We start from the raw sequence: 16,386 nt of genomic DNA, 5'->3' as shown, positions 1-16,386 counted from the left end.
TAATTATTTTAAGTTAGATATACAGTACACTACACTTTACACTGTGAAACATGTTATTTGGCTTGTCAAAATAGAGACCTTCTATCATCAAAGTGTGAAAGCTCCCAGACTTTGACTTCTATGGAGTCAGAGTGTACTGGTTATACACTGCTGTGTGCCACTGAATCTGCCTAAAACCTTTGAACCAATTTGAGTGCCTTGGTGTTATTTTTCAAGAGGAGCCTAATTGAGAGGAGCCTTTGCAGAGAACATTTCTTAACCTGTGGCACCCATGTTGTAATGGTTTATTTGATCACTTGAACAACATACACATTTTACCAATAACCCATGTCACATATCTGTCCAGTTTATCTTTGCTGGTTTCTAGCTTGAGCCTGGGGAACAGCCAATGCTAGAACCATCTAATAGGACTATTAAACCAGCAAAATCAAGATGGATTATGGGAAGGCAAAACAATATAATGAAGCTCAGGTAACATAACTGTTACTTTAGTTGGATAATTAGAAGTGGGGACCCCAGCCTGCAGATTGTGAGCACACAGAAAGGATTTTGAGATAGAAGGTTCACCTTCCGCTCATTAAAAAGCCAGGATCTTATGCTAGGCACCACTAAATCGCCAATCCGGTAAAGTTTCTGACTGTTGACATCTCTGCATCATGTGGCAGTATTAAAAACCTAAACCCTCGCTGGGGAAAGATGGAAACTTTCTCACTTGACAGGAATTATGTTTCCTTCTTGGGCAGGACTGAATATGTAACAAGTTATATCTCGCGCTTGATATATGTCCTTGGCACATATTTAAATACTGCAAATGGTTCACTAAAAATCAGGGGAATTGTTTTAGCATTACATAATTGTCATAACTGAGTATAACCAAGCATTCCTGACAGATGTTATCTGTACAATATAATGACTACATTTGTTATGTTTACACTTATGATACAACATGTTAATCAACACTTTTGCAGAGCCTGTCTACTGGCAAGAAGGCACTTAGCCACATTACTCTGACAGATACCTTTTCTCCATTGTGAGGATTGCTTATGTAACTGGTTATAAAACAATTTACTGTGGGGGGTTGGGGGAGCGGAGGTCCACTTATAATTTGAGGTCAAGTGTTCTTTTGTTCTCCCCTTTACAGTAGACTGTTGATCAGTAATTTCACTGGATGAGGAAATTGCCGGATGAGAACACCCTGTTCCCTGAAGGCTGGAGGTGGTTTTGTCTTTGTGTTTTGTCTTTTTATTCCTCTGGCTTTCCCTATATCTCAGGGAAATAGATACATTCTATAACTCAATACAACCCATGAAGTGTTCCCAGAAGTAGCCTCTGCACTATTACTGTTTGTGACTGTCAAGTTATAAAACTCTTTATAGAAACTACAACAATATCCCCTTTATTCTCTTGTGCTTTATCTTCACATATGAGTAAAGTAAATGGTAGGTCCTAATTTACTGCAGGTATTGCTTGCACACTAGTGATAGATAAACACTAAAAGTAACAGATTCTTCTGTAACATGTAATTGGTGGGGAGCATACATCATTATAAAATACAAATATAGTCATCTGAATTTATAGGCATGGTGTATCTGTTCTTGCTGATGTGGATATGGTTGACTGTGCACCCCTTGATTTCACAGTGTTGGGCCCAAGGGTAGGTCAGAAAAAGCTCTAGCCCAGTGGACACCAGCATTCCCAAAGTATTGTCAACTGTTTGGGTGTTAAACCCATTATCCCAGGCGATGAAAATACTTTATCCCAGGGTCCAGAACGAACAATGTAAGTTCCATTAAACAGGGTATACAACCATGGCCAAAGCAGCGATCACTGACTGGAGTTCCTCCTGAGGCCAGACAGTCATAATACATTGTAGGGGTGAAAGTTGAGAGGTCATTCAGTGACAGTGAGTCTTAGATCCAGAGGCTGGCTCTGTTGAATTCTCTGGCCCGGCTGCATCTGGGCCTGGGGTGCTGTCTCACCAGATCACACTGCTCTGGGGGCTCAGCTGTCTCCCGCCGAGGCTGACCCTTCACGTGCTGAAGCCCCACGTCTTTATTCCCAATTCCCAACTCCTGATACGAACATTCCATCTCCTGCTGCGGAAATTCCTGCTCCTGGTCTCGGCACTCTGACTGAGGAGGTGATGTCATCTCCTGTGGTCGCCACACGACCTGAATACATACACACACACACACACACACACACACACACACACACACACCATGAAGAAACACTGAAGAAACAAAAGCATACTGCAATGGACACACACACTCATCAGAATTATGATACTATTACAAAGAATTCACAGCACATATATACATATAAACATGTGTCTGCTTAAATGCATGCAACTCCACATGCACACACACCCTCCTGACATTGATCCTCTTCCTCTTCTTCCTGATAGCACAGCGCAAGTGAAGGAAGGAGACACAGGCAGCCACACACCTCCCAGAGAACACCAACTCCACCAGGCTCAGGAGGACCATGGGCACCCACAGGAAGATGGTCGTACTCTAGAGACAGTGGAAGGAGCCATAAGAATGTAGAGACTTGAGAGAAAAGTTATTTTCCACAATTTTTCTTTGATTGCAGGAAATCTGAAGTGATCACAATAACGCAGCAATTGCCATGTACATCGACTTTTTAGACTTCTACTGCTGCAGCCTATCCACTTAGAGTTATGATGCGTTGTGTGTTCAGAGATGCTCTTCTGCATACCACTGTTGTAATATATGCAATACTGTCACCTTCCTGTCAGCTTTGACCAGTCTGGCCCTTCTCAGCAGTTTGAACCACGGTTTTCCACCTCAGAACTTGCTGGGTCTGTGCTTATTATTTTGTCTACCTCACACATACTCCCAAATATCCATAGAACTCAGCCTCTCACGCATCACATTGTGAATCAATGCATTTTGCGTTAAATTTGGATCTGGTGTGAATGATTTGGACAGGTGTGCTGTAGAGAATGCTGGTGTACATTTTTGTGCCATCAGACAATATTGAGTTCTGCAGAGGAAAATCCCCTACAAAGACAGAAACATCCCCTTTCATCAAAGCGCTGATGCCGTGTTCACACAGGACGCCATCATCAGCATCTCTGTCGAGTCCTGTCAGCTCCCCCACCGTCATGTTAATGGCCCGCGCGTGTGAGAGTGTGTGTGTGCATTGTGTGAGTCAGTGTGTGAGCGAGGGTGCATATGATTCTGGTGTGTGTGCATGTGTGTGTGCCCGTATGAATGCATGTGTGCGTGTGTGTATGCATATGTGTGTGTATGTGTATGTGTATGCATGTGCGTGTGTCTGTGAGTGTGTTTGTGTACATCTGTGTGCAGTCCTTTGAGGAACTGTTTATCAAAAACCCCTATCAGATCTCTTTCTCCGATTCCTCTGAAAAACCCAGCCTGACATTATTCTACACTGCCCTCAAAGCACAGGGCAAACTGTCACTGTCACTGAGCACAATGGCCTAACCGCCTGTGCAAAGACACACCACTTAATCCTGCATGACAAATGACCCAGACAGGTTGCTCACCTTCTTAAAGATATTCAATGAGTGTACACAGACGGAAAAAGAACCTGGACAGAATGTCATTTTTTACACTGCGATTTCCCTGAGGAAGACAAAAAGTCAGACAATCATTTCCTCACATCCGTGATTCTTCTGCGGCCTGGAAATCACACACCGAAGGGTGGGGGGGGGCTTTCGTTCTGGGGTGACCCCCCCCCCCATCCCTCTCACATCCTTGTAACTCACGTAGATTCGCGTGGGATCAAAGGGGCACTCGTTGGTGATGCTGGAGTAGCCGATAGCATCAGGGAACTTGCAGTGGGTTAGCAGGGTCCTCCCTCCATTAGCGATGGCGTTCACCACGGACACAGTCAGCCCCAGCACAGCGGCAGCGGCCAGGAGACTGCACAGCGCACTGACTACCAGCAGGAACCACGTCTGGCAAATGGAAGGACATACAAACAGACTGATACCACCAACTTTAATACATAACACTCATCGCTGCTCCTGAAACATGCATTGTGAGCACCATGCAAGAAAACACACACACACACACACACACACACACAGACACACTGTAAAACTTGTAACCATCAGACAGGCCACAAGGGAGAGCTATGGGAGAGATATGTAAAGGCACATGCACTACACACACGGCCACTAGAGGGCGCCACTTCACAATGAAGAAAATCCATTACGTTTTGCTGAACAAGGACCAGGCAGGAAAAAACTTAAATAAGAGTGAAGGTTGAACACAGAAAGGGACAGATAAATGTGCGGTGAAAGGTGGGAGAAACTGACAATTTCTGCAATTTCATAACATATATAGCAAAATCAGCCCTTAAATGTTGACCTACCAGCATCTTGCTCTTCCTGTTCTTGGACAGGACGATGGCCGATATTCCGACAATGGCCCCCTGCAGACACGCCACGCGAGAAGGTCAACACTGAAATGACTCCCATGGCAACGGAAGCCGTGTACTTCCAATTTGTTAAATGACAGCAGCGACAAAGACACATGACACGTAGGACCAGACTCCCTCACCACCATGCCCGCCACCAGGGCGATGACGTTGGACACGGCGTACTCCATGAGGCGGGCCTGCTTGTGAAGGCTGATGTGACGCAACACCGCCCCGTGCACCAGCGCCCCCAACAGGAAGTTGATGTGCCCTAGCAGAACCATGCTCAGGCCCATCTTCATCAGGGTCCGGCCGTCCTTCAGGTTGGCGTTGCACAAACCTGGCAGAGTTGGCCGAACAGAGAGGTGTCATTACCTTTGGCCAGTGGTCACCAACCCTGTTCCTGGAGATCTATCATCCTGTTGGTTTTCAATGCAACCTCAGCAAAGCACAGCGCATTCAACAGCTAAAGATCCTGCTGAGCTCCTAATTAGTAGAATCAGGTGTGCAATGAAAACCAACAGGACGGCAAATCTCCAGGAACAGGGTTGGTGACCACTGCCTTTGCCTGTCATAGCACCCTTGTGATGTAACCACACAAAACTACTCAATCTTATGTTGTTTTCTTTATCATGAAAACATACCAAAAGCAGGTACTAATTTGTTGTGCCAATGTTATTGACAGAGGGTTATATTTCCCTCTTGAGAACCTTTAGCTCGACTTGTGCCTCAGTTAATAAAAAGAGACTCACTTTAAAGGCAATACGGACACGAGTTAGCAGCATGGCACAGAGAGATTGCAGAGGAGACACAGTGATGACACCACGGCTGACAGTGTAAACTAATACACGTAGAAATGACAGGAATAAGACTTCAATGTGAGCAAAAAAAAAGTGTAACACGGTGTCTGACACAGGTTTATTAGTTTATAGACAGGTGTTGCCCATGTTTCCACACCACTGGGGATATTACCAAAAAAGGACAAGACAGGTGTCTCCCTGGGGGTGACTGCAACCAAAAAACACAAGTGCGGTATGCCGGGTTTGAGTGTAAAAGTGAACAGAGAGCCCCAGAAGAGCGAGATATCACAGGAAGATCATATCGCTGACATCACCCGCGGGGGTGCAGTCTTGATGACACGTTGCAGCCTTACCCTTCCTGAGGCAGACAAGAGGATGATGAAACCTGCCACGAGGATTTTGGTCAACTAAATTTCTTGTTTTTTTTGTCCCTCTTCTTTTGACTTTTGCAAGGCTTACATTTCACATTTCATAAGTGTTACTTGCATATACATTGTGAATTAGAGGTATAAGAATGCTCCCTCCCTGGTATCAAAACAGACTGTACCATTTCTACCACATTATCATGTTTTTAGAAGTCCACTCTGGTTTGCCTCCCTTTCACAAGATGTTTGTGTTTCTTTAAATTCAAGTTAGGAGGTCAGTGGCAGATACAGGCTGTGGATATTGACTGTTCTGCTGAAGTTGAGGTAAATGCCATGGTGGAGATACCAAGTTCATTAATGATTACACACTGAATACACTGTGGTACCATAGCAGTGCTAACTCAGCAGATGGTAAAGCAGTGTTGGCAGATCTGTGGCTTTCAAACCAATTAGACTAGTGGAAGTGTGGAAGTGAATGGTGCCTACTTTTTGGCCTACTTCTAAACTTGGCAGATTACTGTGTCATATTGCATTTCATTGCAATGTAGTGTGAATGCAAGTTACATGACAGTGCTGTTTGAATAAGTGAAGGTTAGAAAATATTTAAACTTGTTTGATTATGTAAAACTTTTTTTTAATTCTAATTTTTGTTTGGTGGCTTCAATGTTTTGCATCAAAAATTGTATTTACCTGAATTTACCTTTGGGGGGGGGGCGGCAAAGTTTCACTTTCCCTGCCCATTTGTAATTTCTATTTTTGAAAACTGCGAGTGAGGTGTGATACATTATTATATTATGTATGTGTGCATTTGCCAGATGCTCTCATCCATGGTGGCTTTGACAGCTCATTTGTCACATACAAAACGTGCATTTGTTGGACTAGATTTTTACGAAGCCACTTAATTTAACCCGTCTCTGTGAGACCCAAGGGTATAATGGTCCACCTGGGTTCTATCTCAGAGTCAAACCTTTAGCTGCAAGGCAACTCTTCAACAACAATGCCACACCACAAATCTATGAAATGACACAGTGCATTACACTGTCTATATACAGTATATAATACTGCAGAAGCAGCATTAAAACAGACCGCTGTATTACATATGGACATGAAACATGAAACACTAGAGATGTAGTTCTTTATGAGAAGCGATAGCATGATCTAGGAGATGTTCCCCCAAGCTTAGTGTGCTTTTAATACTGCTGTAGCCACATAGGCCTATTCTCAGTTTTTTGTAACCTATCACAAACCACTATATATTATAAGATATTGGGGATCTTTGACCATTCTTCCAAATTATAACTTTGATTGGAACTATGTGCCATGGCCAGATGAGATCCAATTTGTGCTTTTTTTGGCCACATGCAGTGGGTTTGTATTAATAGAAAATAATATAATTTCCCAACCTTTTTGGGCATGCAATAGAGCCCATTGCTTGTATTGTTTTATACTGCCTTCTTTGCTCATCTTTATTAATGTTAAGAATTTTGGTGGGCACTGTACGGAAACTTACAATACACTGATTCGGCATAATAATAATAATAATAATAATTATTATTATTATTATTATTATTATTATTATTATTATTATTATTATTATTATTATCCATTATAATCCATTATAATCCAGGTTAGTTAATATAATATACAGCATACGCATGAAATGTACTTTGCTGCGAGTTAGAAGTCGATAATGGATAGCCTATTAGGCTATGTCACTACAGAACTTGGACATAATTCTTTAAACGTTTCATTTTAAATTATTTACAGATCACAGACAACGACTCACCTAAATCGACCATTTTGTACAAATTCCTGGGTTTTTAGGCCATTGTAGGTCCATTTTTCTTACTTTACCTCTGCATTGGCTTGCATTTCTGTTAAGGAATAGGCTATTCTTCTCTTCCCGGCAGTCTACAGCTCGATCGGATCTCTGTCACCTTTATCGGGTGACAAGCAACTGCGCATCAATTTACACAAGGACAGAAACGCTATTCTCCTTAAAGAGACAGAAACATTTTAAACTTGGATAATAATTTCATTGAATGTGGATAGGATTCTTGAGAATAGCGTTTGGAATGTGACTTCATAATGCAAACTCGTTTTATTAGCCTAACGGTTCTATTAAAGGTCATGGAGTTTTGTGTGTTTTTCAGAGCTGAGTTATAAGACTGGAAGAACAATTTGATATCAACTTTACTATGCATGTGAGATCATATAGCATATTGCAATATGCAAAATATATCTGAAAATGCATGCCAAAATAAGCGTGATATAAATTCAAAGGATAGGCAAACACATATTTATTAGCGCTGGTTTGCTGTGACTGGGCTTATAACAAAACACACAAGCCTCTCTTGACACACAGCTGGAAACACGTTTTATTCTGGCAGTGCAGAACAGTTAACCGGTTAGCAGTTAACAGTTTTAAACAACAAAAATAACAACAACAAGCAAACATATTGCCATCAGATGATTATTAAATAAAATATAAACATCTAATAAATCTTACACCTTCACTCTCTTTTACGTAGCTTTCTCTTCTAATATTTACCGAAGTAGATCAGAACAATAAACAATAGATATAACAGATAAAATAATGAGCTTGTCAATTACATATATTCAATCCAGACAATTGAGTTGAAAACCTTACAAGGGCTGTTTTTGAGTCCATGGAAAGAATGGAAAGGGCTCCCTAACATTTGAAGGAGAGGTTCGGGGCCGATGCTTGCATCTCTTTGCCCGGCTTAGAGTCCAGGTGAGTGACAGCCATATTGCATTCACTGCAGTCTTGGTCCTTGCACTTCTCACGGGGGAATTTCTTCCTGCCCTTGTGAACCAGGTGGTGGATGCGCATGCTAATCAGGTAGAGGATCTCGCAGACGTTCAGCACGATGCAAACGGCCGAAGCCGCCACCATGAAGTAGGTGAAGACCGTCTTCTCTGTGGGACGTCCGATGTAGCAGTCCACATAATTGGGGCAGGGGCTGACGTCACACTTGATTTGGCGGGGCAGGAAGAAGTTGTGGTAGATAAGGTGAAGCAGGTAGAGGAAGGTGACCTCGATGCCCGTTTTGAAGAAGAGGCTGAGGAGGTACGTCCACCACAAGCCTCCGTGCTTCTGGCCTGGGTTGTCGTAAAGCTTCGCGCCTTCGCCGTGCTTCAGCCGGTACTTCCTCTCGCGGTCCTCGCGGTACGCCACGTGCATCACCACCAGCAGGGAGGGGCAGGTGACAAAGATGAGCTGCAGAGCCCACAGTCGGGGGTGCGAGATGGGGAAGTAGTAGTTGTAGCAAGCGTTGGGGCAGCCGGGCTGCTTCGTGTTGCAGTCAAAGTCCTTCAGGTCGTCGGTCCACACGCGCTCGGCTGCCACCACGAACACCAACACTCGGAACACAAACACCACGGACAGCCAGATCCTCCCGAACCCTGTGGAGTACTTGTTCACCCCGCTAAGGAGGCTTTCAAACATCTTCCAATCCATGATTTCGTCTGGGGGTGCGCTTCCTCTGCAAACTTCTAAATGTCCCTATTACAGATTCACCTCAGTCAAGAACCTGAGGGAAAACAAAGTGCATTATAAGTCAAATTATCGCTATTTATTTAATAATGAGGTCACAAGGAATTTTTCCAAACAGAAAGCCGCTTTTGCATGGAAAAAATAATAAACACAGCCTGTCCAAAAAATGAAGAATACTGTTATTAGTTGTGTGGACTGCATTTTTGACCTACCTCGTTATTCTTTAGTGGTTATTCTCATTACTGCTACTGTGGCTTTCAAAAGCCTAGTTAAAAAAAATTTTTTTGAAAGAAGTTCCAAGCAAGAATAAATGGCAGGCTGTTATGAAAACAGACCTCTCATTAAAGTATTTTCCTTTCTGGTCCTTATGCACGGCAGAGAATACTGTTGTCGTTAATATGAAGCGGATGGGAGAAGCCTTTCTTAAAGATCTCTCTGAACGACAGTGACTTCTGCTCCACTATGAAACTTTCTACAGCTCAGGACTTTAAATGGAAGTGCTGGAGAGTAGCCAGGAATAAACAGCCACACCTGTGGCAAGGCCAAGCCCAGACCCTTTGTGTTTCCATACTGATATGGATATACACATTGTGGCCACTTTATTAGGTATTTATTAGACTTCTTTTTTTGGACTTTTTTTTGCTGCTGTAGCTCAACCACCTGAAGGTTTGACATGTTGTGTCTTCACATATTCTCTTCTGAGTCAGTATTTGAGTGACTGTCACCAGCTTGAACCAGTCTGGTGATTCTCCTTTGACCTCTCTCATTAACAAGGTGTTTTTTTCCCCACAGAACCACCACTCACTCACTGGATGTTTTAAAAAAAAATATATATATACCATTCTCTATAAACCATTGTGCATAAAAATTCCAGAAGAGCAGTGGTTTCTGAGATACATAAACCACAGTCAAAGTCACTTATCATATCTCTTCCGCATTCTGATGTTTGGTCTGAACAACAAGTAAATCTCTTGACAATGTTTGCATGCTGTTATGCATTGAGTGGCTGCCACATGATTAGCTGATTATATATGTGCATTAACAAGCTGGTGTACAGGTGTACATAATAAAGTGGTCACTGTGTGTACATTCAAATATATTCATGCTGTCACCATGAAGGTTTGACATTTGACACATACAGTGTTCTGCTAAGGTGAAATCAAATGTGTACATTTCACTTAGCAGAGTAAAGGTGGTAGTCAAGGCAAAAGGCAGACACACCAAGCACCAACTATTTTTGACCTCCAATAAATCTGAAAAAATAATGGAATCTTGAAGGAGGAGAGTACCATAATATATTATATATATTCCACATGGATACATTATGAATTCAGTTGTTGGTAGTGTCCTCAGACTTTTGGTCCTCACTGCATGTACATATAGAATACAATACATCGCTGCTTTCAAGAATCAGGTGACCCTTCCTTCTGCCTGATTATTTCTTCTCCTCCTTTCCTCACATTCAAAACCACTGACTGTTCTCTTTCCTTACACCACACCTGCACTCACGCAGTTAGCATAACCGCATGCACTCCTCTGAAATACTCTCTCATGTGGAGCATAAGACTATTTCTTTTTCCACACTGCAACACAGTGGAGAACAGGAAAGCCTACACTGATTGCTGGAGAGGCATATGTCTCACTCATCACAACTGGTACCCCCAGGTACCTGTGAGGGGCACAGATATTGTTGGAGCACTTAGTAGCAGCCCAAGGAACCATATCTGATGGATGCTTACCCTATTCTGTCAAGTTTATTCCTCTGTTGCTGACTCCTGGCCATAGCTGGCTACTGATTCAGTCCAAGCCCAGATATGGAGATAAAAAGATTCAACTAAATTTAATTGAGAACTACTTATTTCTACCCAACGTAGGCCATGCCAGCTGTGTATATCCGAGCAAAGTCCCATGCAGACAGATTAGTTTGAAGCTTGATTGGTGGTGACATGACGTTCTTGGAATGCAAACTTTGAGTAGAAAGATAGTTCTTGATTAAACAGTGCACAAATTAAGCCCTGTGGATGTTCATGAGTAACAGTGGCATTATAAATGGGAAGAGACGTTGCCGTTTGAATGTAAATTTTAACCACAAAAATATGGGTCAATCGAGGTTTATTGTATCAAGATGAACTGCATCCAGAAGTCTTTGTGAAACTATCTGGATGGGTAGATTGTACTCTGGGTGAGCAGAGACATACTTTAATTGAATTTATGGGTGAACTGCCCTTTAATGTCTGATAAACTCCAGACTCATATGCCATCCTTCTTTATTGATCTCTGTGTTGATTATTTTCTCAGTCTTACAAAGTTCTCCCTCTGACACAGCTTGCAGATGCTTTATCTGCCGCCAGTTTTAGAGGTATGAAATCTACAAGAGAAGGGTACCTCTATCAGTAGCATTATTATTTAGGAGATGCACTTGGCAATGGCCCCTTTTCAAGGATAAACCTGTGCACCTATTCACCTCAACTGACTGACTTGCCATAGCACTGTACGCAAATTGAATGGATTGATCCAGCTGGTTTCACGTGGGGTTTACATGGACAGAGTGACAATTTGCCATGTATGGTCATTTTTTTGTTAACTGTGGAGACCAGGGATTAATCATGCACGGATATGTTTCCTGTGAGAGAACATAGTGTGACGCTATACTCCCGGATGTTCTACTCCTGAGCAATATTTGTGGGGTACAAGGCACATCTGATTAGTAGATTGTCTTGAGGCCAATCCTTTATTTCCCTGGGAGTCTCAAACCGTTGGTACAGTTCCACAGAACAATGTTCTGAGGGTTGGGCTGTGTGGCTCCTATGACGTGACTGTATATCTTATGGGCACAGCATCAATGGCTCAATGGTTCTTGGAACCACCAGGTACCATCATACAAGTGTTTACATTTGAGGAAACTCGCCCATCATGGCCTGAACTGCACCCAACCTCACCCGTGGTGACCCACCTTGAGACTGTGATATGGCTCTAGATTCTAGATTCTTTCTACGTCTATCAGTGCAATTACTCAGGAGTGACATATCAACATAACTATTGCATGTTTACTTGTTGATTAAGGATTAGGCATATACTTATCAGATAAATCCCTGACCTTTAAATCAGTGCTATTCACACTTGCACTTGGAGAGCCACATGTGTGCAGGGTTTTTTTGTTTCTCACCATGTAATAGGCTGAATAAAGCAGTTGATAACCCAGTTAACCCACTACACGTAGTTTCCTGGGTCTTTCTGATTTTAAGGTGAAAATGAAAACCAACCATCCCAGGGAGATAATAAAATGATTGAATGTTTTCATTGGAAAATAATTTAAAAAGAGGCAGCACATCAAATTATAAAAATGTGAAGTTTCTATAAAGTCATACTGGGCCACACTACCAGGGAGAAGGAGGTAATTTGATTTATCATAGTAACCAGGCAATACATATTGCTTTCTTCAGTCTTCCACAGAGAGGTATTTAATATAATTGGATGAAGTATCCATTTTGTGTCAATAAAAACGTCTTGAGACACTGGCCAAACTTCTTTTTTATATGGTCCTGCAATAAGTTGTGGTCTGCCATAACTGACACAGCCAGTTGTATCCTTTATGATGGTCGTTCATGGTGAAATTGTCAGTTCTATTCTCGGTTTCCTAAAGATAAATGCTGACAAGGAACTATTAAAAAATAAGTCAAAAAATTTCTTGAATGATGAATTAGTTCTCAAGGTTTTTGGAAAGGAGAGAATACTGTCAGGGGTTGGGCAGATGGGCCTCACATGATAGTCAAGAGTCACATACACTAGAAATGCCATAACTTTCCAAAAGTATGCCTTTGTGTGCTTAATGCGCTTTTACTGTATGTAATTACAGCATTTGCATTGCAGCTGTTGGAGCAAGAAAAGTCCCTCCATTCGTATTCATTGTTAGCAATGATATTCTGCTTCTTCACTTGTGATGTTGATATTTCTGTACATTTGAAAATTAATTCTTGAAATGTATCATACCTGAATTCCACATATACAGACAACAATAGTAATAGTAAATAAAAATCAAATGTTTATTTGGTGATAGGCGAAGAACTTATTGGACAACAGTAAGTTATATTTTCATAGGTGGAGTGAATAATAAAATAAACTGGTTAAATGAATGTACACTTAAATTCAAATAATTGGTCACATTCAAGAACCATTTTAGGACCAAACCATTTTAGGACCAAAAACCTGAGGACACAACCATGAACTGATTGCTTTCTTTATTTACCAAGAGCTAATACAATTACAATACTCTGTTTATACTTATTTTTCAATAATACTTAAATAAGTTTATTTTTATTTTTTATGTGTAGTCATTTATTGAAGGTCAAAAAATTGTATTACTTAGTGTATCTGCCTTTTGCCTTAATTACCACCATCCCTCTTCTTGGTATTAATTAAACAAGGTTATGCAACACCTCATCATCCATTTTATCCCAGTTCCCAAAGATCCGTTGACAAACTGTAACTTCATGTTTTGCCTTTTCCCCTTTCAACTGCTCCTACAGATGTTCACTTGGGTTCAGGTCCACTGGCAGTGGTGGGAATGGCATCCTCATAAGCTCCCCTTCTTCTGAGTAATTTATTCATAAGTATCATTGAATTGAATTATTTCTTGATCAATAATGGAAACAATGAATTATTGATAGTATCCTTAGACATTCCGACTCTGTATTTACAGTTTTCATTCATATGATCAAAAATGTAAAAAACAAATACACAAGTTACAACATAGGAGGATAAACACATAAATCAAATATAACTTTTTGATTGCGCATTTCAAGTAATTGACAAACAATGACGAAGAGGGAATGCCATACAATTTGATCCTGTATTTTTCTTTGATATTTTACTTTATACTAAAGGCCATTTTCCAAGGTTCTATATTATGTGATATTAGATTTTACATTGAGAGAATATACACATAGGAACACTCAATATGAAATATAACATTGCATATATTTCAGTCTTGAAAAAATTCTAATTCAAAAGGAATTAAGTCCACACGGGACCTACTGTATAAGAAAATGTCTATTGGATGATTTGTTTTCCGTTACAAGGTTTCAGTCTGGAAAACATACCACTGCTGGGGTTTTGGCACAATGACTAAAATCTTACATTCAATTATTTTATTTATGCTAAATACCTTTTTACGTTTTGCTATTTTTTTGCACACTCTCAGACAACAAACTCTCTTTACCCATAGACAACCTCTCTGGGTAAATGTATACCTATTGTAATAGTTCTTCTTCAAGCAATTATACCATAAGATATGACATATTAACTACTGTGTCCAATTCTTCTTTTCAATGCATGGGTCAAGTCATTAGCAACAAAACATGAACTGGCCACCACATCTTTAGTCTTTTTGAATCTCATGTCCTCCAGTCTTCTCCAAAGACCAGGCTTTCCTGCTCAGGAAACTGAAATGCTGTACGCTGGAGCACTGGTGTCTTTATTACCATTGCTGAGCTCTTTCAGAGGGTGGCTCTCCAAGAAGGAAGTGTTATTCTTACCGAACGCTGAAGATGCCACAACAGGCTGAGCGGTACAGCTTTTGGGCGGGCAGTGCTCTTTACAGCGTTTGCCGAGCAGGTAAAGGACCTCACTAAGAGTGAGGAGGATGCATATTAGGCTGATAATCACCATGAAGGAGGCGAAGATGCGCTTCTCCGTGGGCCGGGTGATGAAGCAGTCCACCTCGTTGGGACAGGGCGCCTCTTTGCACTTCACCAGCAGGGGAAAAAAATTTGCCTCATAGATGTAGTAGACCAGGTAGACGAAGGTCGCGTCCACTGCCATCTTGAAGAGCAGGCTCAAGAAATATGTCCACCACAGACCTCCACGTTTCTTCCCCACATCTGCATAGAGGCGAGGACACCCCTCACCGTACTTGAGGCAGTGTTTGCGCTCTCGCTCCTTGCGGTAGGCCACGTGCAATACCACCAGCAGCGAGGGGCAGGTGACAAAGATGAGCTGCAGGGCCCACAGGCGCGCGATGGACACGGGGAAGAAATGGTCGTAGCAAACATTGTGGCAACCCGGCTGGGCCGTGTTGCAGGCAAATTCCTTCTGCTCTTCACCCCACACCTTCTCTGCTGCCACCACCAACACCAACACCCGGAAGACAAAGACCACCGAGAGCCAGATGCGGCCGAACGCTGTGGAGTACTTGTTCACCCCGCTGAGGAGGGCCTGGAGGAAAATCCAGTTCATCTTGAGACCAGTCGGTCCAACGTTGGTGACTGATTGAGCTAAGACTACTAAACCGAGCGTTCAGACCGACTTGACTGAGACACCGTTGGCAGGTAGAGTCAAATAAAGCCCTCAAAGTTTTTCTCCAACACTTCAGTGATAGCACAGCAAAACAATGTTTACTTTAACTATGTATGGCATAGGTAAACAGAAGCATGTGACACCCTTCGAGAGAGAGGTGTGACCAGTAACGCCTATGATGATGGAGTGATTCATGAAATTCAGTGCAAATGACTACATGAAAAAGGCCACCTCTCACTTTCCCCGAGATGCAGATAATAACGAATAATTTAACATGCCATAGCCATTATTACTTATATTGTTAAAAAAAGAAGAAATCGTAAGTTGAATGAGCACTTTGTTAGGTAGACCTGTACACCAGCTTGTTAATGCTAATATTTAATCAGCCAATGATGTGGCAGCAACTAAATGCATGCGAACATGCAGATATGGTCAAAAGGTTCAACTGTTATTCAGACCAAATGTCAGAATGGGGAAATGTGATTTTGACCATGGAAATGATTGCTAGTGGCATACAGGGTGGTGTGAGTATCCCTAACTGCTGATCTCCTGGGATTTTCACCCACAACATACTCTAGAATGGCGCGAAAAAAAGACATCCAGTGAGCAGCAGCTCTGGAGGCGAAAATGCGTTGTTAAAGGGAGCGATCAGAGGAGAAGGGTCAGACTGGCCAAAGCTGACAGGAAGGTGACAATGGCGCCAATAACCACACATTACAAACGCAGTATTAACTCTTCGAAAACCCCCCTCGGATGCAGCGTTGCTTGAATATGCCATTTATTCAAAGAGTAAAAATGAAAAATACAGTACAAATAGACGTTAACGTTACATTCACATCATTCGTTATATCGGTAGCTAAATACATTAATATTGGAAGTTCGCTGAAGTAAAAAAAGATACAAAGTAGTTGTTAGCATTCGTATAAAATTGTCAGTGGCAACCAGCCGCATCGAACCATAACCATCAACAATAACGAATTCATAAATTACAAACAGG

The 16,386-nt window shown here is 41.9% G+C and overlaps 3 protein-coding genes across 4 annotated transcripts; all 3 read right to left on the bottom strand.

Moving 5' to 3' along the window:
• Positions 1–49: 49 nt before the first annotated feature.
• Positions 50–9,059, bottom strand: LOC133137973 (gap junction beta-3 protein-like). The gene is made up of 2 exons (XM_061256402.1): positions 8,435–9,059; positions 50–1,145 (listed from the first exon to the last, which is right to left on the bottom strand). Exons 1-2 carry the CDS (start codon positions 9,057–9,059, stop codon positions 1,099–1,101), a joined length of 672 nt encoding a protein of 223 aa, XP_061112386.1. The 3' UTR covers positions 50–1,098.
• LOC133136801 (keratinocyte-associated protein 3-like) lies at positions 1,381–7,503 on the bottom strand. Of its 2 annotated transcripts, none has more exons than XM_061254546.1 (6): positions 7,365–7,503; positions 4,557–4,753; positions 4,369–4,428; positions 3,758–3,949; positions 2,370–2,516; positions 1,381–2,171 (listed from the first exon to the last, which is right to left on the bottom strand). In XM_061254546.1, exons 1-6 carry the CDS (start codon positions 7,375–7,377, stop codon positions 1,911–1,913), a joined length of 870 nt encoding a protein of 289 aa, XP_061110530.1. In that variant the 5' UTR covers positions 7,378–7,503; the 3' UTR covers positions 1,381–1,910. The 2 variants fall into 2 exon arrangements, with proteins under 2 accessions (XP_061110530.1, XP_061110531.1); XM_061254547.1 differs by having other exon boundaries at positions 2,000–2,171; positions 2,449–2,516.
• Positions 9,060–14,528: 5,469 nt separating the features above from the next.
• LOC133137153 (gap junction beta-4 protein-like) lies at positions 14,529–15,329 on the bottom strand. Its single transcript, XM_061255229.1, has one exon. It carries the CDS (start codon positions 15,327–15,329, stop codon positions 14,529–14,531), a length of 801 nt encoding a protein of 266 aa, XP_061111213.1.
• Positions 15,330–16,386: the final 1,057 nt, after the last annotated feature.

The sequence above is a fragment of the Conger conger genome, chromosome 9, assembly GCF_963514075.1.
Source record: "Conger conger chromosome 9, fConCon1.1, whole genome shotgun sequence".
NCBI lineage: Eukaryota > Metazoa > Chordata > Actinopteri > Anguilliformes > Congridae > Conger > Conger conger.
The sequence above is the reverse complement of the archived record's forward strand: the minus strand, read 5'-3'. Positions and strand labels throughout refer to the sequence as shown.

Excerpts from the sequence above, each read along its gene's own strand:
- LOC133136801 (XM_061254546.1), bottom strand. Across the intron at positions 4,429-4,556 it reads CCCTGGTGGCGGGCATGGTG|GGGGCCATTGTCGGAATATC; the intron begins GTGAGGGAGTCT and ends GCGTGTCTGCAG. Across the intron at positions 2,517-3,757 it reads TTGATCCCACGCGAATCTAC|AGTACGACCATCTTCCTGTG; the intron begins GTGAGTTACAAG and ends CACTGTCTCTAG.
- LOC133137973 (XM_061256402.1), bottom strand. The coding sequence starts at position 9,059 with ATGGATTGGAAGATGTTTGAAAGCCTCCTTAGCGGGGTGAACAAGTAC. Across the intron at positions 1,146-8,434 it reads CGAGATCCTCTACCTGATTA|TCTACTGTAAAGGGGAGAAC; the intron begins GCATGCGCATCC and ends ACTGATCAACAG.
- LOC133137153 (XM_061255229.1), bottom strand. The coding sequence starts at position 15,329 with ATGAACTGGATTTTCCTCCAGGCCCTCCTCAGCGGGGTGAACAAGTAC.